This window comes from Macaca mulatta, chromosome X (assembly GCF_049350105.2).
Source record: "Macaca mulatta isolate MMU2019108-1 chromosome X, T2T-MMU8v2.0, whole genome shotgun sequence".
Lineage (NCBI taxonomy): Eukaryota > Metazoa > Chordata > Mammalia > Primates > Cercopithecidae > Macaca > Macaca mulatta.
Window position 1 is genome coordinate 142258352 of NC_133426.1, and position 23285 is coordinate 142281636.

Below are 23285 nucleotides of genomic sequence, written 5' to 3' on the forward strand. Positions count from 1 at the left end.
ATCTTTGTTGGTTTAAAGTCTGTTTTGTCAGAGACTAGGATTGCAACCCCTCCTTTTTTCGTTTGTTTGTTTTCCATTTGCTTGGTAGATCCTCCTCCATTCCTTTATTTTGAGCCTATGTGTGTCTCTGCACGTGAGATGGGTCTCCTGGATACTGCACACTGATGGGTCTTGACTCTTTATCCAGTTTGCCAGTCTGTGTCTTTTAATTGGAGCATTTAGCCCATTTACATTTAAGGTTAATATTTTTATGTGTGAATTTAATCCTGTCTTTATGATGTTAGCTGATTATTTTGCTTGTTAGTTGATGCAGTTTCTTCCTAGCATCAATGGTCTTTACAATTTGGCATGTTTTTGCAGTGGCTGGTACCGGTTGTTCTTTTCCATGTTTACTGCTTCCTTCAGGAGCTCTTGTAGGGCAGGCCTGGTGGTGACAAAATCTCTCAGCATTTGCTTGTCTGTAGAGGATTTTATTTCTCCTTCACTTATGAAGCTTAGTTTGGCTGGATATGAAATTCTGCATTGAAAATTATTTTCTTTAAGAATGTTGAATATTGGCCCCCAATCTCTTCTGGCTTGTAGAATTTCTGCTGAGAGATCCGCTGTTAGTCTGATGGTCTACCCTTTGTGTGTAACCCAACCTTTCTCTCTGGCTGCCCTTAATATTTTTTCCTTCATTTCAACTTTGGTGAATCTGACAATTATGTGTCTTGGAGTTGCTCTTCTCGAGGAGTATCTTTGTGGTGTTCTCTGTATTTCCTGAATTTGAATGTTGGCCTGTCTTGCTAGGTTGGGGAAGTTCCCCTGGATACTATCCTGAAGAGTGTTTTCCAACTTGGTTCCATTTTCCCCATCATTTTCAGGTACACCAATCAGATGTAGATTTGGTCTTTTCACATAGTCCCCTATTTCTTGGTGGCTTTGTTCATTTATTTTTACTCTTTTTCCTCTAAACTTCTCTTCTCGCTCCATTTCATTCATTTGATCTTCAATCACTGATACCCTTTCTTCCACTTGATCGAATTGACTACTGAAGCTTGTGCATGCATCACGTAGTTCTCATGCCATGGTTTTCAGCTCCATCAGGTCATTTGAGGTCTTCTCTACACTGTTCATTCTAGTTAGCCATTCGTCTAATCTTTTTTCAAGGTTTTTAGCTTCTTTGCGATGGGTTTGAACATCCTCCTTTAGCTCAGAGAAGTTTGTTATTACTGATCGTCTGAAGCCTTCTTCTCTCAACTCGTCAAAGTCATTCTCCATCCAGCTTTGTTCCGTTGCTGACAAGGAGTTGCATTCCTTTGGAGGAGAAGAGGCACTCTGATTAGAATTTTCAGCTTTTCTGCCCCGGTTTCTCCCCATCTTTGCGGTTTTATCTACCTTTGATCTTTGATGATGGTGACATACAGATGGGGTTTTGGTGTGGATGTCCTTTCTGTTTGTTAGTTTTCCTTCTAACAGTCAGGACCCTGAGCTGCAGGTCTCTTGGAGTTTGCTGGAGGTCCACTCCAGACCTTGTTTGCCTGGTTATCACCAGCAGAGGCTGCAGAACAGCAACTATTGCAGAATGACAAATGTTGCTGCCTCATCCTTCCCCTGGAAGCTTCCTCTCAGAGGGGCACCTGGCTGTATGAGGTGTCAGTCGGCCCCTACTGGGAGGTGTCTCCCAGTTAGGCTACTCGAGGGTCAGGGACCCACTAAGGAGGCAGTCTGTCCATTCTCAGATCTCAAACTCCATGCTGGGAGAACCACTACTCTCTTCAAAGCTGTCAGACAGGGATGTTTAAGTCTGCATAAGTTTCTGCTGCCTTTTGTTCAGCTATGCCCTGCCCCCAGAGGTGGAGTCTACAGAGGCAGGCAGGCCTCATTGAGCTGCAGCCTCCTTGAGCTCCACCCAGTTCGAGCTTCCCAGCCGCTTTGTTTACCTACTCAAGCCTCAGCAATGGTGGACGCCCCTCCCCCAGCCTCACTGCCAGTTCGATCTCAGACTGCTGTGCTAGTGGTAAGCAAGGCTCTGTGGGCATGGTACCCTCTGAACCAGGCATGGGATATAACCTCCTGGTGTGCCATTTGCTAAGACTGTTGGAAAAGTGCAGTATTAGGGTGGGAGTGTCCCAATTTTCCAGGAACCATCTGTCATGGATTCCCTTGGCTACGAAAGGGAATTCCCTGAACCCTTGCAATTCCCGGGTGAGGCGATGCCCTGCCCTGCTTCAGCTCACACTCCGTGGACTGCACTCACTGTCCAACAAGCCCCAGTAAGATGAACCTGGTTCTTCAGTTGGAAATGCAGATATCACCCATCTTCTGAATCGCTCACGCTGGGAGTTATAGACTGGAGCTGTTCCTATACGGCCATCTTGGAACCGGAAACAGCCCACACTGCACCAGTTTTAAACATGAAACTCACTTTACAGGAAATGAAGTATGGGAATGGGCTCATGGTAATGGATTCCACTAGTCTTGTGATGTTCCTCAACATCCTGAAGTGGCTGGCTCAATAGAACAGTGGAGTGATCTTTAAAACCTGAGTTGTAGTTCTAGCTTTGTGGCAGTGCCTTGAGGGGCTTGGCTGACAATCTCAGAGGTGGCAATGCTGGATCCCAGCATCAAGTATATGGAACTATTTCTCCCATAGCCACATCTATGTCTTCAAGAATGAAAGAGCCAAGATGCGGGCCTCCTCTCACTATTACTCTTGGGTATCTAGTAGCAAAATTTTTCTTTTTGTGCTCAAGAAGCAAACTTTGCTCTCAAGAAGCAAACTTTTGGCTCTGCTGGACTAGAGGTCTTAGTTACAAATTGAGAAATTTTTTCAACGGGGGAATAAAAAATGATTCCATTGAAATGAAAATTGTGTCTGACAGCTGACCACTTTGAACTCTTCATTCCTCTCAACCAAGAGACAAAGTAGGGATTCTGTTACTGGCTTGGGTGATGGAAACTGAAAAAACAAAGGAGATCAGGTTCCTACTACACCAGGGGCTAAGTAAAAGTAAGTCTGATATGTCTAGAGAGCTTCTTAGTCCTCCCGTGTTTTGTGATTAGAGTTAATGGAAAATCACAGCAACCCCATCCAGGCAGGACACCTAATGGTTCAGACTCTTCCATAATGAAGGTTTGAGCCATCCTGCCAGGCCAAGCTCCATGAACCAACTGACATGCTATCTTAGGGCAAAGGGAATGTGAAATGGGTAGTGAAAGAAGGCTTTAATACCAGCTTCAGCAATGTGAGCTGCTGCAGAAACCACGACTGTAATAGTGTTTACTTAATGGGTTAATAATATCTACCAGCATAGGTGGGAATACAAAACAACCAAAAAACAAGTTATTCTTTCAAATGAAATGCTTAGGGAAAAAGAACAACTTTTACTAACAGACATTTCTTAGCCTCTGAAAGGCCATTTGATTCAGTAACATATGCCAGGAGACTTCAGCAATATCCTGCTCCACTGTAGAAAACAGCAATCTGATCCTTTTCTCTCCTCATTCATTAATGAGATTATGCATTTGAGTTGTCATAATCCTCCATGGACAAGTACTCCCAAATCATATGCTCCAGTTTCTTCTCAAGGAGCTGAACGAAGTCTTGGCTCATACATCTGAAAAGACAGAGACATGCCATTAACTACAAGATAGCCAAAGAACCTATGCTGTAGGAAGCACTGTGAAGGATAGAAAGATGAAGTTACAGTCAGCATGGAAATAGAAATTCACCTGCATGGTAAGAGGTAGTCTAGCTGGCAATAACAAATGATGGCGGGGGTCTGGAGAAAAGGGAACCTTCATATACTGTTGGTGGGAATAAAAATTACTACAATAACTACGAAGAACAGTATGGAGGTTCCTTGAAAAACTAAAAACAGAGCTATCATATGGTCCAGCAATCCCACTGCTGGGTATATGCCCAAGAGAAAGGAAGTCAGGGTACCGAAGAGATATCTGCACTCCCATGTTTGTTGCAGCACCATTCACAGTAGCCAAGATTTGGAAGCAACCTAAGTGTCCACTAACAGATGAATGGATAAAAAAATATGGTACATATACACAATAGAGTATTGTTCAGACATAAAAAAGAATGAGATTCAGACATTTGCAACAACATGGATGGAATCAAAGGTCATGATGTTAAGTGAAATAAGCCAGGCACAGAAAGACAAACTTTGTATTTTCTCACTTATTTCTGGGAGCAAAAATGTAAAACAACTGAACTAATGGAGATAGAGAGTAGAATGACGGTTACCAGAGGCTGGGAAGGTTAGTGGGGGTGGACGGTGTGGGAAGTGGGGATGATTAATAGGTAGAAAAATAGAATAAATAAGATGTAGTATTTCATAGCCCAACAGGGTGACTATTGTCGGTAATAATTTAATTGTACATTTAAAAATAGTGAAGAGTATAATTGGATTGTCTGTAACACAAAGGATAAAAGCTTGAGGTGATAGATACCCCATTTACCTTGATGTGATTATTACACATTGTTGTCTGTATCACAACATCTCATATACCCCAGAAATATATGCATCTGCTATGTCCGTACAAAAATTTTTTAAAAAGAGGTAGTCTAGCAAATACAAAGAGTGTCAATCGAGGGACAATGCGCACCTCAGACTATGGTGGGAATGGGAGTCTCCATAGTCTTCGAAGAATGAGTTAGATTCAGATAACATTAGCCTAAGTAACTGTGGAGACAGCCGTAACTATGAGTGAGGACCAGGGTTTGAGAAACTCAAGACAGGGGCTGTTCCCCCACGCTCACCCCCAGTACTCTATTGAGTCCAAGTGCTTAAAGAAATTGGACAGTTCCTATTTCTACCCACCTTGCTGCTTCCTTGATGATGGATTCAAAAAATAGTTTCTTGACTTCTATAGGTCCTTGCACTCCTTCAAGCAATTTGAAGATCTTTTCGTATTCTGAAGATGTTTAAAAAAAAAAACCTTCAGTATTATCAAATATAAAGAAGAATAGAAGTGAATCTATACCTCAGCAATCATGCTTCATAGGCTAAAATGTTTTAAATGCTTAAATCAAGATACCCACACATACAAAAACTAAATAATAAAAAAGACACCTGCACATACGTATGAATGAAACTCTTTTAACCATAACCAAGTAAGAAAAGAAAAGCAAAAGGTGTACTATGCTTTAGTCAAAGAAAAGAGGAACCACCATAAACTATGGGCAAACTCAACTCTGGTAAAGAATGAGCCTCAACAGGTAACATGAATATCTTCTGAATCATAGAAAGAGAGACTTCCTATAGTTTTATGAAACAGATATTCTTATACTACTTACTTCGTCCAATGCTTCGGATTTCCTTCACTAATTGACGTTTTATATCAGCATTAATTTCTTCTTGGCTTTTGGGAATAGGGACTATTTCTCTGCATTTTAGGTCATCTCCGGAGAAATTGCTGGTAATGATTCCTCCCACAGGTGCATTGCTACCAGGTTTCTGAATCAGCTTATCTTTGCTGAAACCAGCGAAGTCATCAATCTGAGAATCCAATTGGATGGGTGGAATACCATCTCCTGTCTTAAGCTCTAGTGAAACAGATTTTGACAAAAAGCCGTCAGTTGGTGTTTGACCATTTTCTTTCCCCTCCACATAGATATCATGAATGACAGATCTGGAAACCAAACTGAGAAGCTGAGCTGTGAGAAATATGTGTTTCATCACCCCTCTGGGTACATCTATGTGCTCCTCAGTTTCTAGGGAATTATATCTTTCATAAATGGGAGGATATACCGGGAGAAATCTCAGACCTGATGAACTGAGGCCAGGACACATAATACAATAAAACTACCTCTTATTTTCTGGTCCTATGAATAGATATGGAAACCAAGTGAGACAGTACAACTCTAAAGCAACATTCACAGGTCCCTGGTACTCATGGGATAGTTTCAGTTTGTTATGCTTTACAAGTTGAAAGCAGCAAGTCTCACTTGATATCACGATTTCTCAAATTCACTTACAAACCACCAGGCTTTACTGAGCTGGAAGCCAGACAGCTTGGATACACCTCAAGCAGCCTCCTCTCTACATCAAATATATTCTGAGAAAATAGAGGTGGCCATTACTGCTGAAAGTTCTATACGCACTCCATCACCAAAAAATCCCTTTTAGTGTATGATTTTCCTCATCCTTCCTTTCTGTCTCAGAAAAGTGACTTTCTTTTCACTCTAGGTCTGACACCTCTCATTTATTCATCGTCTCTGGCAGGCAGCATGCCAGTAGCTGGGGATCAGCAGTAAACAGCCCAGAGAGCAACGTTCCCTGCCCTTGTGGAGCTCACATCCTCATGTGGGGCAGTCAGACAGTACGTGCACAATGAATGAGCAAATGAAACAAACAGCATTGGGCTAGTGGTAGGGAAGCAGTCCACAGGCCTGTGGGCAACAGCAGCAGAGGGAGCCCCAGGAGTTGCCACTGGTTGGGCAGAGCCTTCTGTGGATGTACCCTTGGGCAGGGCTTGAAGGAAGAAGCAGAGCTGCCTGCGCAGAGGCAGAGGGGGAGTTCCAGGTTGCTGTGAGGCCAAGGGTATGGGCTGGAGTGGGGATGGACCAGGCACTACGGGGTGAAGGACAGAAGCAGACAGAGTCAGGAGATGGATGAGGCCCGTGTGAGGAGAGGGTGATGGAGGCCAGGCCATGCAGAACCTCGCAGACCAAAGCTGGTTCACAGTCGGTTCTGAGTGCTAAGGAGAGTGGAGGATGGGTTTTCAGGAGTGACATGGCATGATGTGATTTACATGCCAACATGATGATCTGGCTGCCGGGTTGGAGTGTATGTGTTCGATGGGGACAATAATGGGAAATGTGGAGGTATCACGGGACCTCAGTGATTGATCATGGCAGACTGGAACAGAAAGAGAGAGAGAGATGCTGGGGTTCAGAAATTTTTTTTTTTTTTTTTTTTTTTTAGACGGAGTCTCGCTCTGTCACCCAGGCTGGAGTGCAGTGGCCGGATCTCAGCTCACTGTAAGCTCCGCCTCCCGGGTTCACGCCATTCTCCTGCCTCAGCCTCCCGAGTAGCTGGGACTACAGGCGCCCGCCACCTCGCCCGGCTAGTTTTTTGTATTTTTTAGTAGAGACGGGGTTTCACCGTGTTAACCAGGATGGTCTCGATCTCCTGACCTCGTGATCCGCCCGTCTCGGCCTCCCAAAGTGCTGGGATTACAGGCTTGAGCCACCGCGCCCGGCCCAGAAATTTTTTTAGAGTATTTAGAGAAGAGAAGAAAAAGAAAGACAGAAAAAACAAGAATGACAGGGGTCGGATGCAGTGGCTCGTGCCTGTAATCCCAGCACTTTGGGAGGCTGAGGTGGGTAGATCACCTGAGGTAAGGAGTTCGAGACCAGCCTGGCTGATATGGCAAAAACTCCATCTCTACTAAAATTACAAAAATTAGCTGGGTGCGGTGGCTGGTACTTGTGATCCCAGCTACTCGGGAGGCTGCAGCAGGAGAATCACTTGAACCCAGGAGACTGAGGTTTCCGTGAGCCGAGATCATGTCACTGGACTCCAGCTTGGCCGAGAAGAATGAAACTCCATCTCAAGAAAAAAATGATAGGGATTCACCAATATGGACAAGAAATTAAAAAAAAATTGTGGAAAATGGAAATGCTAGAAGGTTTTCATGAAGAAGCGAGTGAACAACTGTCAAACGCTGCAGAGAAATTAATGGCAATGTCAGCTGAAACCGTTGACCTTGACAAGGACAGTTTCTCTGGAGGGGATGAGGCAGGAGGCTGACTGCACTGGATACAGCATGAAGAGGAGGTGACGACAGGCTTACTTACTCTTTTCTTTGGACATGGCAGAGCCTGCAGTAAGGCTGTCTCCTGCTCCTTGTTTCCTTGCCAACAGGGCAATCCTCTGCCTTTTCTGATATGAAGGACTGTCACATTCCCTGGGACGTTTAAACATGGTTTCAGGATCTACAGCCACCTTCTCTGTTTTATCGGTCATTGTTTCCTGAAAAACATCAATGAACATATTCCATTCATGACAAAAATCTAACAATCACAAAATGGCAAACAGTTTGCATATGTGTATACAACCAAGACTTTGAATCATTAATTTCACTTTTAATCATGAGCCAAGATTTACCAAGTCTCAACAAACACTCTGTTCTCAGGAAAAGAAACCTAATTTTATTGAACACTAAGTAAAAAAAGAAGAAAAATGGTACAAACAAATCAATCAGAATGCCTGTGGAATAAGCAGCTGTCATCAACCAAAAATAGATGAAAATATTATTACCTATTTGAAGATGTATAAGCCAGTCTGTATTAACCCTTATTAGGAAAAATAGATGTATAAGCCAATCTGTATTAACCCTTATTATACATTATATTTTAAACTACATATATTATACATTATATTATACATCACATATATTTAATACATAAGTATATATACTTATATATTCAAATGGATGTATAAACAAATCTGTATTAACCCTTATTAGGAAAAATGAGGACAAAGAAAAGGATTGTAGAAGATTGATACAAAACTGATAACAACATCTGACAAGGACTTTAGAAGAAAGAAAAACTACAAGATCAGGCCAAAATACAAGCCAAGATCACCCCTGAACTTAGACACAAAAAATTCAAACTAAAAGTGAGCAAGTAAAATGCAATAGTACTTAAAAAGGACATACATCAGCCATGGTGGAGTATATTGCAGAAAGGCAACACTGATCTAACATTTGAAAATCAATAAATGTAATGCACCATATTAACAACAACAAGTAAACGGAAACACCACATGATTATTTTCATACATGGGTCAATGTTTAAAGTCCATTCGTGATAAAAACTATCACCAACTTAGAAAAAAGGGCAACTTTCCTATTCTGGTTAGCATATGTACAAAAAAATAGTAAATGCGATACTTCATAGTGACGTATCAGTATTTTCTCCCTGAGTTTGAAAACAAGACAAAGATGTCCACTATCCATTCAACAATTTACTGGAGGTTCTAAAAAGTGCCATAGCATCAGGAAAATATAATATGTTTAAAATTTGGAAAGAAGTAACCTCGCAGACCAAAGCTGGTTCACAGTTGGTTCTGAGTGCTTAGGAGACTTGAGGATGGGTTTTCAGGAGCGACATGGCATGTTGTGATTTACATGCCATTCACAGATGACATTGTTCTGTACATAATGCAGAAGAATAAAATCATTATGGTTAATAAGCAAATTTAGTCAACATACTAGATCTAATAAAAACCAATGGCATTTCTGTATAATTAATAGCAACAAATAATTAGAATATGAGATTTCAAATGTCATTAAAAACAGTACCAAAATCATAAAATATTTAGGAATAAATCTAATCAAGATGTGCTAGAGTACTACACAAAAATTATAAAACATCACTCAGAGAAATTCAAGACTGCAGTAAATGGAGAAAAATATTCTTTCGATGTGTTGGAAGACATCTTTTTTTTTTTTTTTTCTTTTTTTGGAGACGGAGCCTTGCTCTGTCACCCAGGCTGGAGTGGAGTGGCACAGTCTCTGCTCACTGCGACCTCCACCTCCTGGAGGATTCAAACGATTCTCCTGCCTCAGCCTCCCAAGTAGCTGAGATTACAGGCGCCTGCCATGATGCCTGGCTAATGTTTTGTATTTTTAGTAGAGAAGGGGTTTCACTTTGTTAGCCATACTAGTCTCAAACTCCTGACCTCAAGTGATCTGCCCACCTCGGTCTCCCAAAGTGCTGGGAATACAGGTGTGAGCCACCACACCCGGCCAGAAGACATTATTAAGAGACATTATTGTCAAGTCTCTCAGAATGATCATAGCAATCATATTTAAAATTCCACCATGTTAACAAAAGCTTTTCTGAAAATTGACAAGCAGATCATTTTGTAAGTATATGCAAATTAAAGATTTGGAAAAGCCAAGTTTTTTAAGCCAAGGGAAAGACAATTTTTTTTTTAAGGAAAAGAACTAAGTTAGTAGAAATGCACTACTATATAGGAAATTTACTATAAAGGTAGCATAATTAAAACAGTGTGGTATTGGAGCAATGACAGGCAAATACACCAACGGAAGAGGACACAGAGGCCAGAAACAATATGGAAATACAAAATACAGAAGAGCTGTAAATCATTGTGGAAAGGACAGCGCTTTTAATAAATGCACTTGATAAATGCAAGGAAAATACAAACCTTGACTCTTACCTCTTCCCACTCCATAAAACTTTACTAAAGATGAATAGACAATCTAGTAAACACTTAAGATATTGTCTTCACAACTATAGAATAGACAAAGATGTTTTTAATGAGGATAAACAAGCACTAACCATAAAGAATGAATTGTTTAATTAGACATAATTAAATGGAAAACTTCCGTTTCTCAAAGACACTATTAAGAGACTGAAAAACCAAAGCATGTTTGTAGATTATACATTATGTAGTATATAGTATAGGTTATACATAAAAATATATAGTAGTTACACACATATATACATATATATCTGGCAACAAATGAGTGGAATCCAGAATATATCCAGAACTACAAATCAATTTCTAAAAAACCAACATCCCAATAAAATTTGGGGGAAAAGCTGAATATGCACTTCATAGGAGTCATACTCAAATGGCTAATAAGCACATCGAATATACCTGGTCTCTGACTTTACTCCATTTCATGAGAATTTATTTCAGATGATTAGAAGATCTAGAAGAAAACTTAGAATATTATCATCATGAGTGTAAATTAGTTCAACCATTGTGGAAGACAGTGTGGTGACTCCTCAAGGATCTAGAACCAGAAATACCATCTGACCCAGCAATCCCATCACTGGGTATACACCCAAAGGATTATAAATCATTCGACTATAAAGACACATGCACAAGTATGTTTATTGCAGCACTATTCACAACAGCAAAGACTTGGAACCAACCCAAATGCCCAACAGTGATAGACTAGATAAAGAAAATGTGGCACATATACACCATGAAATACTATGCAGCCATAAAAAAGAATGAGTTCATGTCCTTTGAAGGTACCGGTGTCAGCAAGCTAACACAGGAACAGAAAACCAAACACCACATGTTCTCACTCATAAGTGGGAATTGAACAGTGAGAACACATGGACATAGGGAGGAGAACATCACACAGCCGGGCCTGACAGGGGTCGGGAGGGGGGAGGGGAGGGATAGCATTAGAGAAATACCTAACGTAGCTGACAGGTTGATGGGTGCAGCAAACCACCATGGCATGTGTCTACCTATGTAACAAACCTGCACATTCTGCACATGTATCCCAGAACTTAAAGTACAATAATAATAAAAAAATATGATCATAATGGCATCGGGTAAAGCAAAGATATTTCTTAAAAAAATAAAAAGCACTAGCCATAAATAATACACTGATTAATAAAATTAAGAGAATCTGTTCATCTAAAACACATTATTGAGATCTTGTAAAAGCAAAAAATATTTATAGAAGATACTAAAAATTGTATATGCATTTTTATATATGTACATATATGTCTGTGTGCATGTTTGTATAACTGAAATGCAGAATATATGGAAACTACAAATCCATTTTTAAAATACAAACGTCTCAGTAAAAGCTGGGGGAAAATGCCTGAAAAGGAACTTCATAAAAGACATAGTAAATGACCAATAAACAGATAAAATGGTGAAAATAAAACAAAAATAAAAACGATAAATAACTGGGTGTGGTGGCACTGCAGGCCAGCCTGGGCGACAGACGGAGACCCTGTTTCAAAAGACAAACAAAAATCAATAAATAAAAACAATATTTAAAAAGGTGCTCAAGCTCATTAATCAGCAGAAAAATGCGAGTGTAGACATAAGGAGGGATCACTGCACAGCCATCAGAGTGGCTGGAATGAAAGACTAACTGTACAGCGAGTGTTCGAATGTGGCACAGCTGGAACCTTCGAATATTTCTGGACCCCCATTCCCACACAGACACCTGAGGCTGTGACCGAAAGGTCAGACAGAATCCTGGGAAAGAGTTCCTTCAGAATCGAGATCAACCAACCGAGGAAAAGCATCCCAACCCAGGGCGAGACCGAGTTCCCAAGGTCACATGGCCTCCCTCATGGCTGACACTCCCTGAGTCCCACCATAGGCTTAGAGAATCCAAGGAATCCCCATTCGCCCGGGACACCGGGAGAGAGCACCCACAGATAATAATTTTAAAAACCCAGCATCAAGAGAAAGCATCCGGTAAGCATCTACATGGGGATAAGTAGAACCAAAGAAAAGCCAACACATTATAGCTGAGAGCGAGCGACATCCAAGGACAAATGTGCCTCACGGCCAACATCACCCAAGGAAGAGTCCCTCGGAGGTCGAGATAAAGCCCCCAACAGTGACCCCACAGGGCTGCGATCATGCGTCCGAGGCACAGCCACCCCCACCACGTTCCATGAGCAGAGACAGGGTCCCCAAGGCAGAGTCCCCCCTCAGGCCTGCAACTGAGCAGGAAAGAAACACCGCCGCACCCGAGGCCAACACAGGCAACCAAGGCATGCCCCCTACCCCTGGGCTTAGGTCATTTCAGTAGGAAAAGTCCCTCACATCACCGAGAGGGAGTCCCCAAGAAAAGCCCACTGGCCCCACAACATAGCCGAGACGGGGTGCCCAAGGAAAACGCTCCCCCATGGCTAACACAGGTGCCCATGGCGGTGTCCCCAGAGCGGAGCCACTTTCCCAAGGGAGCCCTACCACACACCAGACAGAGAACGCCACAGAAAAGACGCTTTCCGAGGAAAAAGGACGCTTTCCGGGGTGAAATTAAAGCATCCAGGGAAAAACAGCCCACTCACAGTCCTGAAGTCCTGACCTCGCTGGAGGAGTGACGGCGGCACCTCACAAAATGGCAGTGAAGCTGTGGCGCCTCCCTACTGGTGGCACTTTCTAGAAACCTGTCCTCTGGGAGTTGTGGGAAATGTGCCCCCTAGGGCACCTGGGAGTGATGTGCATGGCGAGGCGTCTCACCAGAAGCATCGATCCCGTTCGGCCCAAGGGGGATAGAAGGAAGGGAAATAACCAGCCACAGCGTGCCTGCCCCAGCCCAACACTGGGAACCTGTTGGGGGCGCCAGAGTCCTGAGGAGAAGCCTCATGCCCCAGAGAACCAGGAAGCGCAGCCCTCCCCTTCGCTGACTCTGGCGCCCTCTACAGGCGACCTTCAGTAACAACTGCACAGCAACATAAGCGGAGAACCGCAGAATCTTCTCACACAGCAGATTGAAATCGCCTGGGTAACATAGTGAGACCCCGACTCTGCAAAGCAACCAACCAACCTAAAAAAAAAAAAAAAAAGAAAGAAAAGAAAAGAAAAAGAAAAACACAAAAATCAGCCGGGCATGGTGGCGCGCGCCTGTGGTCCCAACTACTTGGGAAGTTGAGGTGGGAGGATCGCTTGAACCCGGGAGGCGGAGGTAGCAGTGAGCCGAGATCGCGCCACTGCACTCCAGTCCAGGCAATAGAGGAGACTCCATCTTAAAAAAAAGAAAAAAAGAAAAAGAAAAAAAAGAAAAAAGAAAAAACAACAACAAACTGAAATTTTCATTTGAGGGAGTTGTGTTTTAAAGTCAACCCCGACCGGGCACAGTGGCTCACGCCTGTAATCTCAGCACATTGGGAGGACAAAGCGGCTGGACCACCTGAGATCAGGAGTTCGAGACCAGCCTGGCCAACATGGTGAATCCCGTGTCTACTAAAAATACAGAAAATTAGCCGGGCATGGTGGCGCGCACCCGTAGTCCCACCAGCTACTTGGGAGGCTAAGGCAGGAGAAACTTTTGAACCAGGGAGTCGGAGTTTGCAGTGAGCTGAGATCAGCCACTGCACTCCAGCCTGGGTAACAGAGTGAGACTCTGTCTAAAAATAAAAATAAATAAATAAATAAAAATAAATAAAGTCAACCTCTATCTGTTAAAGGTAATCATTATTGTTAATTGATAAGAAAAATGAGGGCCCCAGTGCGGTGGCTCATGCCTGTAATCCCAGCATTTTGGGAGGTCAAGGTGGGTGGATTCCTTGGGCTCAGGAGTTCAAGAGCATCCTGGGCAGCATGGTGAAACCCCCTCTCTACACTAAATACAAAAATTAGCTGAGTGTGTACCTGTGGTCCCAGCTACATGGGAGGCTTGAGACCAGGAGGTTGAGGCTGCATTGAGCTTTGATCACACCACTGCACTACAGCCTGGGTGACAGAGTGAGACTGTCTAAAAAACAAAACAAAACAAAAAGAAAGACAGAAAAAAATAAAGGAGGGGAAACCTTATTATATTACATCTATTAATCATTTTAATCTGGAACTTTGTATATTTTTCCACTTTTTTTTTTAATTTTTTTGAGACAGAGTCTGGCTCTGTCACCCAGGCTAGAGTGCAGTGGCATGATCTTGGCTCACTGCAACCTCCACTTCCCAGGTTCAAGCAATTCTCCTGCCTCAGCCTCCCGAGAAGCTGGGATTATAGGTGTGCACCATCATGCCTGGCTAATTTTTGTATTTTTAATAGAGACGGTGCTTCACCATGTTGGCCAGGCTGGTCTCAAACTCCTGACTTCAAGTGATTCGTCTGCCTTGGCCTCCCAAAATGCTGGGATTACAGGTGTGAGCCACCGTGCCCAGCCCATTTTTCCACTTTCACAACTTATTTTAAGTGCAGCAAAATTTACCTGAAATGTTCATAGTGGTAAAAAATATTATACAGCAAAATTTTTAGAGTTTTAATGGAACAAGTAGTTTCACTCTTGACACAATTATTTAGAAGGGATTATTTCACTGGTTTTGTAATTCAAAAGTTATGTTTATAAAAAAATTAAGATTAAAATTAAAAAATATATCCAGGCATGGTGGTGGGCACCTGTAATCCCAGCTACTCAGGAGGCAGAGGCAGAAGAATCGCTTGAACCTGGGAGGTGCAAGCTTCAGTGAGCAGAGATCGCGTCACTGCACTCCAGCCTGGGTGACAAAGGGAGACTCCATCTCAAAATAAATAAATTAATTAAAATTAAAATTAAAAAGTCATTTCGTTAAGTACCCTGTCAGAAGAGAGTCATTTTCAGTATTACAGCTTCCTAGCCTATCGTGTTAATATTTGCCTGTGCTGCAGAACCTTCATAGAACACATTTTCTTTTGGAATATATTTGATTGATAAGGAAGCTTAAACATTGTTTTCACTTCGATGTAGGAACACAGTTGTTCTGTTTGTTTATTCTAGTGCTACCAAAATAAAATACTCATTTTTGCATTAAAAAATCCCACCACAGCAGTACTCATATGCGTATTTGATTGAATAACCGTGAGACGGGATTCTTGGAGGGGCATAATTAAAATCCTGCCTACCACACAAGCCACAAGTGGACAGCTGCATATGACAGTCCTAACTGGGACAGCCCTGAAGGACAGTGGTGATGGGAAATCCTCCCAGAGGGAAGAATTTTGAGCAGTGCACCTTCTTGGCGGAGACATATCCAAATGTGTAAGTATGTATCATGCATAGGCTGTGTCCCACTTATTAGCTGATTTGTCAGGGACTTTGATGACACATGATTAAAAATTTGTGACAAGGAGGTCTGAGAAAAAAACATATGTGGACAGACCTTTCCAAACGGACATACAATGTGAAGATATCGGGGTCTCATGAGAGTTCTCAGCAAAGAGTATCCTCAGCAGAGCAGAATTTTAATAATTGGATGGATAAGGTACTTATTATCTAGATATTAATCAGCCCCTTTCCCCAACACCTGTGTCACAATCTTATGGGCTCAACAAACAAAGTGGTCAAACTGGCAGGGATGGAGATTATGCGCCATAGCATGGACTTCCACTCACGATGGCAAACCTAGCTACAGTTATTGCTGAGTGAACAATCTTCCAGGAATGGAGACCAACACTAAGCCCTCAATTTGGCCCCAGACTCCAGAATGATCTGCCAGCCACTAGTTGGTATGTGGATTACAGTGGATCACTTCTATTATAAAAAGAGAAGTGCTTTCTTCTTACCTGAACAGACATTTAGTCTAGATATGGATTTTCCTTCCCACTTGCAGTGCTTTTGAGAAAACCAATATTTTGGATTTGAAAAATATCTTATCCACCATCATGATATTCCACACAGCATCACTTCTAAACAAGGAACTCACCTCACAGAAAATGAGTGTGGCAATGGAGCAATACTCATAGAACTCACTGGTCTTATTATGCTTCCCCTCATCCTGAAGCGTAATGACCTTTGGAAGACTCAGTTATGTTTTTGGTTAGGTGGCAATAACTTGAGAGGCAACAGCCTTTAGAAGATGGTAATGCTCTATCCAAGCATTTATATGCATAGATATATGGTGCTGTTTCTCCCATAGCTTGCATTCACAGTTCCTGCAATCAAGGTGTGGAAATGAAAGTGTCACCCCTCACTATTGAAGTTGGACCTTACACCATATACAAAAATTATACAAAAATCAACTCAAAAAGGATTAAAGACCTAAATGTAAGACCTAAAACTATAAAACTCCCAGAAGAAAACATACAGGAAAAGCTTCACGATATTGGACTTGGCAATGATTTCTTGAATACAACACCAAAAGCAAAAATAGACAAATGGGACTACATGAACTGAAAAAGTTTTGTGCATCAAAGGACATAATCAACAGAATGTAAAGGCAACCTATGAAATGGGGGAAAACATTGGCAAATTATATATCTGATAAGGGGTTAATATCCAGAATATGTAAAGAGCTCCTTATCCGGAAGTGGTGTTGCGAGGCTGTAGTCCTAGCTACTCAGGATGCTGAGGCAGGAGAATCGCTTGAACCCAGGAGGTGGAGGTAGCCACGAGCCAAGATCTTGCCACTGCATTGCAACAATAACAATAAAATAAAATAACTTAAGTTAAAAATGGGGGAAAGTTTCACATGTTCTAGGGTAGCACAAACAAATGACTTGAATAAACATATCTGCATATCTCCCAAGATGATATATAAATACTTAACAAGTATATGAAAAGATGCTCCACATCACTAATCATCAAAGAAATGCAAATCAAAACCACAATGAAAACCTCACCCCCATTAGCATGGCTATAACAAGTGCTGCTAAGGATGTGGAAAAATTAGAACAGCTCTGCACTGTGGATAGAATTGATGCAGTGGCTGTGTAAAATATTATGAAGGTTCCTCAAAAAATGAAATAAAACTACCATATGATGGAGCAATCCCACTTGGATATATATCCAAAGGAATTGAAACTGGATCTCAAAGAAATATTTGCATACCCATGTTCATAGCAGCATTATTCACAGCAGCCAAGACGTGGAAGCATCCCAAATGTCCATCAGCAGATGAATAGATAAATGAAATGCAGTATACACATAGAGAATATTATTTAGCCTTAAAAAGGAAGGAAATCCTGTCACAGGCTACAACATGGATGAACACTGAGGACATTTTGCTAAGGGAAATGAGTCAGTCACAAAAAGATAAATATTATATGATTCCACTTACATGAGGTTTATAAACTAGCTAATTTTTTTTTTTTTTTTAAGACAGAGTCTCGCTCTGTCACCCAGGCTGGAGTGCAGTGATGCAATCTCGGCTCACTGCAACTTCTGCCTCCCGGGTTCAAGCGATCCTTGTGCTTCAGCCTCCTGAGTAGCTGGGATCACAGGCACCCACCACCACACCTGGCTAATTTTTTTGTATTTTTGGTAGAGACAAGGTTTCACCATGTTGGTCAAGCTGGTCTCCAACTCCGGACCTCAAGTGATCTGCCCACCTTGGCCTCCCAAAGTGCTGGGATTACAGGCGTGAGCCATTGCACCCAGCCTAAATTAGTTAAATCCATAGAGACGGAAAGTAGAATAGTGGTTGCTAGGGGTTAGGGGAGGCGTAATTTTTTTTTTTTTTCTAATGGGTAAAGTTTCAGATTTGCAAGATGAAAAATTTCTGGAGATCTGTTTCACAACAATGTTAATATACTTAACACTACTGAACTGCACACTTAAAAATGGTTACGATGTTAAATTGTATGCCATGTATTTTTCCCACAATTTAAAAATTTAATGAAAAATGAATTCTCATGGAAAGATACCCTCTAGCAAATACAGAGATAATTGAGGGTGCAAGCACACATAAGACCGAAAAGTGCACACTACTACCAGCTTTCTGAATCAGCCTATATTTGCTGAGACTAGTTAATTCATTAAACAGATAATTCAATTAGTTGGGTAGAATACCATATCCTGCAATGTTCATAACCTCTGGTGGAGCAGATTTTGACAAGGAATCATCAGGTGGAGTTTGACCACTTCCATCTTCTCCTCATGGACATCGCAAATGACGTAGCATCTGGAAACCAAATTAAGTGGTTTCACATAAAAAAATCTCACATGATGTCATGATTTCTGAAACTTGCAAATTAAATGGTTGAGCTGCAAAACAGATGCATTTCATCACCCCCACAGGGACATCACTGTACTCTGCAGTTTCTAGGAAATTATTATTTCATAAAGTAAAATGATAAACCAGACAGAAATCTCAGACCTGAAAAATTGAGCTCATAAAAGATAATATACAACAAAACTACCTCTTAACTTCCTGGCACTATCCATAGCAACCAAGATGTCCTTCAATAGGTGAATGGATAAACACAGTGTGGGAACATTCATACAATAAAAACTATTATTCAGAGATAAGAAGAAATGAATTATCAAACCACAGAGAGAAATGGAGGAAGCCTGAATGCATATTGCTAAGTGAAAGAAGCCAGTCTAAAAAGACTACATACTGCATGATTCCAACCACATGACATTCTGGAAAAGGCAAAACTATAGAGACACTAAAAAGATCAGTGGTTAACAGAGGCTCAGGAGAAGGGGCGGGAGGGATAAATATGTGAAGCACAGGGATTCTTATGGCTATGAAACTATTCTATATGATAATACAATTGTGGATACATAACATTATGAATCCATCAAAACCCACTGAACTTCCAAAAGCAAAAAGTGAACCTTAATGTACACACATTTAAAAAAAACATTTGGGAGGTCAGGGGGATACCAAAATAGAACGTAGAATGTGACAAAACAATCTAAGTTTATCACAAATTTATGAAACAATCTCACCGAAGGAGGTGAGGGAAAAGGTGCTGACCTAAGTAACTTTCAAAATGAGTAGTCTGTGAAACTAATGGCGGCAAATGAACAACCAATAAAGCCACATAATCACTGTGCTCTAGTTGTTTCTTGTGGGGGAAAGGGTTAACAATTCTGAAGCCAGTTTATATGTATACTGTAATTAAACAACTGAAGCAAGAAGAGAGCGGATGGTGGGAGTCGGGTTTCTCAGTTGGAGTGGAGGTTTACAGATATGCAAAGGGAAGATGTTAGAATGATCTATGTGGTAATGGATTGAACATCAGTATGAACTCATGTTTCATTTAATAGAAATACAGATGTTACATATTTACACTTAGGCATAAATGCACAGGTTAGTATGAACATATATATTTCCTTGATCTGTCTGCTGAAAAGGCCTAGAGGCAATGAAACGTCAGTAGCAATGAGTGAACCTAGTGGCCAGACCTTGGTTTATAATACCATTCTTCAATAAAAGGAACCAGGTTCCTTGGAGAAATGGCAGATTCCAGGACTGGGGAAGGAAATATACAACACAAGCCCGGAACATCTTCGTAGTGCCAGGAAGGAAGTGCTCAAAAATAAAATAAAATAAAATAAAATAAAAAAATAAAATAAAGTAAAATTATAAAATAAAAATAATAAAATAAAATAAAATATAAAATAAATAAAATATATAAAATAAAATAAAATAAAATAGAAAACCCACAATGACAATGATGGGAATATGTCAAAGGGACACAGGAGTTTACTGAAAAAGCTACCAATGTCTAAAACTGGAACAATTTCAACAAAATATAGTATTAAAGGATAAAGCAAGGTATGAGTTTAAACTCATAAAAATAAATGAATAAATGGGGAAGAAGAATATCTTCCATGCAGAAGAATTCCAAATAAGTTATGTAGATATTCTGTCCTCAAGGAGGTGAAGCATAACATATCACTCCTTATGTGTGGGCTGTGCAGAGTGACTTCCTTCCAAAAAATACAGTATGGAAAGGGGAAAAAGAGTACTTTACAGTGGGGAAACCTGACAAACACTACCTCAGCCAGGTGATCAAGATTAACATCAGCAGTATAAATGCGTCCTTGATATGATAAGAATAGCATTTTACCTTAGTGGTCTTCCTCCAAAAACACACACAACTCCAGTTTAATAACCGAAAAATCATCAAACAAATCCCAGTAGAGCAAGATTCTACAACATACCTGACCAGCACTCCTGAAAACTGTCAAGATCATCAAAAACAAGAAAAGTCTAAGAAACTGTCACAGCCAAGAGGAGCCAAGACACGATGACCAAACATAATGTGGTCCTCTTGATGGAATCCTAGAACACAAAAAGGATACTAGGTAAAACCAAAGGAAATCTGAATATAGACTGTAATTAATAATAATGTATTAGGCCAGGCACGTTGTCTCATGCCTGTAATCCCAGCACTTTGGGAGGCCCAGGCGGGTGGATCACCTGAGGTCGGGAGTTTGAGACCAACCTGACTAACATAGAGAAACACCGTCTCTACTAAAAATACAAAATTAGCCGGGCATGGTGGTGCATGCCTGTATTCCCAGCTACTCAAGAGGCTGAGGCAGAAAAATCACTTGAACCTGGGAGGCAGAGGTTGCAGTGGGCCAAGATCACACCATTGCACTCCAGTAATAATAATAGTAATGTATTGACATTGGCTCATTGTGTCAAATGCCTCATGCTAACATGTTAATAGAGGAAATTGAGTGTAGGGTACGTGGGAATTCACTGTACTCTCTTCCCATTTTCTCCATAAATCTAAAACAGTTCTAAAAAATAAAGTTTGTCTAGAAAATACCAGTTTAAAAAAGAGGTAGACTTGAAAAGAGACTATGGAGACACACTAATAATGTAATTTGTGAACTTTGGTGGGGACAGCAATAAAAGCTATTTGGGGGATACATGGGGAAATAGGAATATGAAATGTTGGGTGGTTGATCCATTTTTTACTTGTGATAATAGAACTATGGTTAAATGGGAGAATCTCCTCACTCTTGCAGGAAAGGCATGCTGACATATTTAGTGATGTCCTGAAGTGTGATGAAGTCTGCAACTTAGCTCGAATGAATCAGGAGGGGAAGAAAAGCACATTTGGAGAGAGGAAAAGCAACAGTGGTAAAATGTTAAAAATGGTGAGCCTAAATGTCCACCCTACTATTCTTTCATATTTTCTGTAGATTTGAAATTTTTTAAAATAAAATTTCAGGGAAAATATCAATATGATTTTAGATTTGGACAAAATGATACGAAAGCTTATCTAAAAAAAAATGCAAGAATAACTAGAAAAAAATCCTAAAGAATGAGGTATGGATTAGCAATACCCAAGACGAAAATGTGTAACAGAAAATGTGTAACAATTGAAAATAATTAAAAGACTGGTATTTTTTGCAACAGACTACAGAGCCCAGAAGCATATCTAACCAAACATATGGAAATTTGATGTATGAATGAGGATGATGGTTTTTCTAATCAGTGTGGAAAAAGTTAATAAATGGAGTTAGAATAGATTGCTATTCGAGAGAAAAATGTTGAATTCTCTCCTCACTCCTACTACCTAGATAAATTCCAAATGAATCAAATATTTAAAAGTTGGAAAAAAAACCTTTAAAGTATTGGAAAAATACATTAAATTTATTCTTAAATGCAAAGGTGGCCTTTCTAAGCAAGGCAAAAATCTCAGAAGCCGTAAAGACTTAAGTTTAACTACATAAATAAAACTTAGCAAAATATTATTAAACATGACAATGGACCAATTTTCTTAGCTTACAAAAAACTCATACAAATCAATAAAACACATATCACCTAATAGAAAACAGAACATGACTACACATTTCACAGGAAATCTCAGTAATCAATAAACAGGAAAATGTGTTCCATCTCCTTCATTAAAATATATTAGACCTTCATTAAAATGCATTAGAACTTCATTAAAATGCAAGATACCATTTATTCACTTTCACGTGATCAGACTTCAAAAGTTTAGTACCCAGTATTGGCATGGTTTGGTAAATAATCATTCTCATACATTATATGTGGAAGCATACTGGGTAAAGATTTCTAGAGGACAATTTGGCAGTAACTACTGAACTGAAAATAAAAAATGCCCTCTGATCCAGCAACTCTATTGCTAGGAACCCTGTAGAATATAAATTCATTATATGTACAAGTATATTCACCACAATGTGATTTAATAAAATATTGGAAACAACCTAAAGAGCCTATCAATGTTTAAACATTTGTAATACATTCAAACATTAGAATACCACACAGCCACTAAAAATAATGAAGTATTTCTATATATACTGATACAGAAAGATCTCATAACACACAGGTAGCAAAAAAAAAAAGCAAGGTACAGAAGAGTATATATAGTCTGATTCCATTAATGTGAAATTTTTTAAACTACAAATTTGCTGATAAAAAATAAAAAATTGTTTTCCTGTGAGAACATACGAGACACTTGAAACTGGTTACTTTTGGAGAGAAGTATTAGGGTAGGAGGGAAGGGGCCAAGATTTTATATCTTTCTGTACCATCAGATCTTTTTGCCATGTGCATATATTCTCTTTCTTGCCCCCACTCCCCTTTCTAAGAACACTTGATTAGCAGGTTATTTTGAGATATTCCTAGGTAGGTTTGAATACCGGTGGTGTTATTTTTCAAAATACTGTAGATAAGTGCCAACTTTTGCAATTTAGAACTTCCCCTTGGATTTTCATTAAACTTTATATTTGCTCCCTTGATGCTTTAATCATAACAATTTCCTATTAAGTATAAAGTGACATTTTTAATGGGAGTTTGACTTTGTAACAAATTTGTGATGGAATCATTAGACATTGCTGCTCAAGAACCCATTTTTACACCCCAAAGGGCATTTGATGATTTATAAACATCATCAAGATTATATATTCTATTTTGACTATTAAAAACATAAAACTGCAGTAAGATTTTACATGTACAATTAAATTATCCATTGAATTTAGTAAAACAGCATCACAGTAGAAAAATACAGTCATAAAATTAGCTCTTACATTTTTCTGGGGACAGAAAAGTAGAAGAAACGCGATTAAAAGTCCAAAAAAAAAAAAAAAAAAAACCCAAAAAACACTACCAAAAACAGGG

At 40.2% G+C, this 23285-nt stretch overlaps 1 protein-coding gene across 4 annotated transcripts; it reads right to left on the reverse strand.

Annotated features, from left to right (window-relative positions):
• Positions 1-3247: 3247 nt before the first annotated feature.
• Positions 3248-13703, reverse strand: LOC100424368 (cancer/testis antigen family 45 member A8). 4 transcript variants are annotated; one of them, XM_028841847.2, is made up of 5 exons: positions 12990-13703; positions 7799-7973; positions 5294-5542; positions 4818-4911; positions 3248-3599 (listed from the first exon to the last, which is right to left on the reverse strand). In XM_028841847.2, exons 1-5 carry the CDS (start codon positions 12996-12998, stop codon positions 3500-3502), a joined length of 627 nt encoding a protein of 208 aa, XP_028697680.1. In that variant the 5' UTR covers positions 12999-13703; the 3' UTR covers positions 3248-3499. The 4 variants fall into 4 exon arrangements, with proteins under 4 accessions (XP_028697680.1, XP_077845506.1, XP_014983764.1 ...); XM_077989380.1 differs by having other exon boundaries at positions 12835-13703; XM_015128278.3 differs by having other exon boundaries at positions 12818-13703.
• Positions 13704-23285: the final 9582 nt, after the last annotated feature.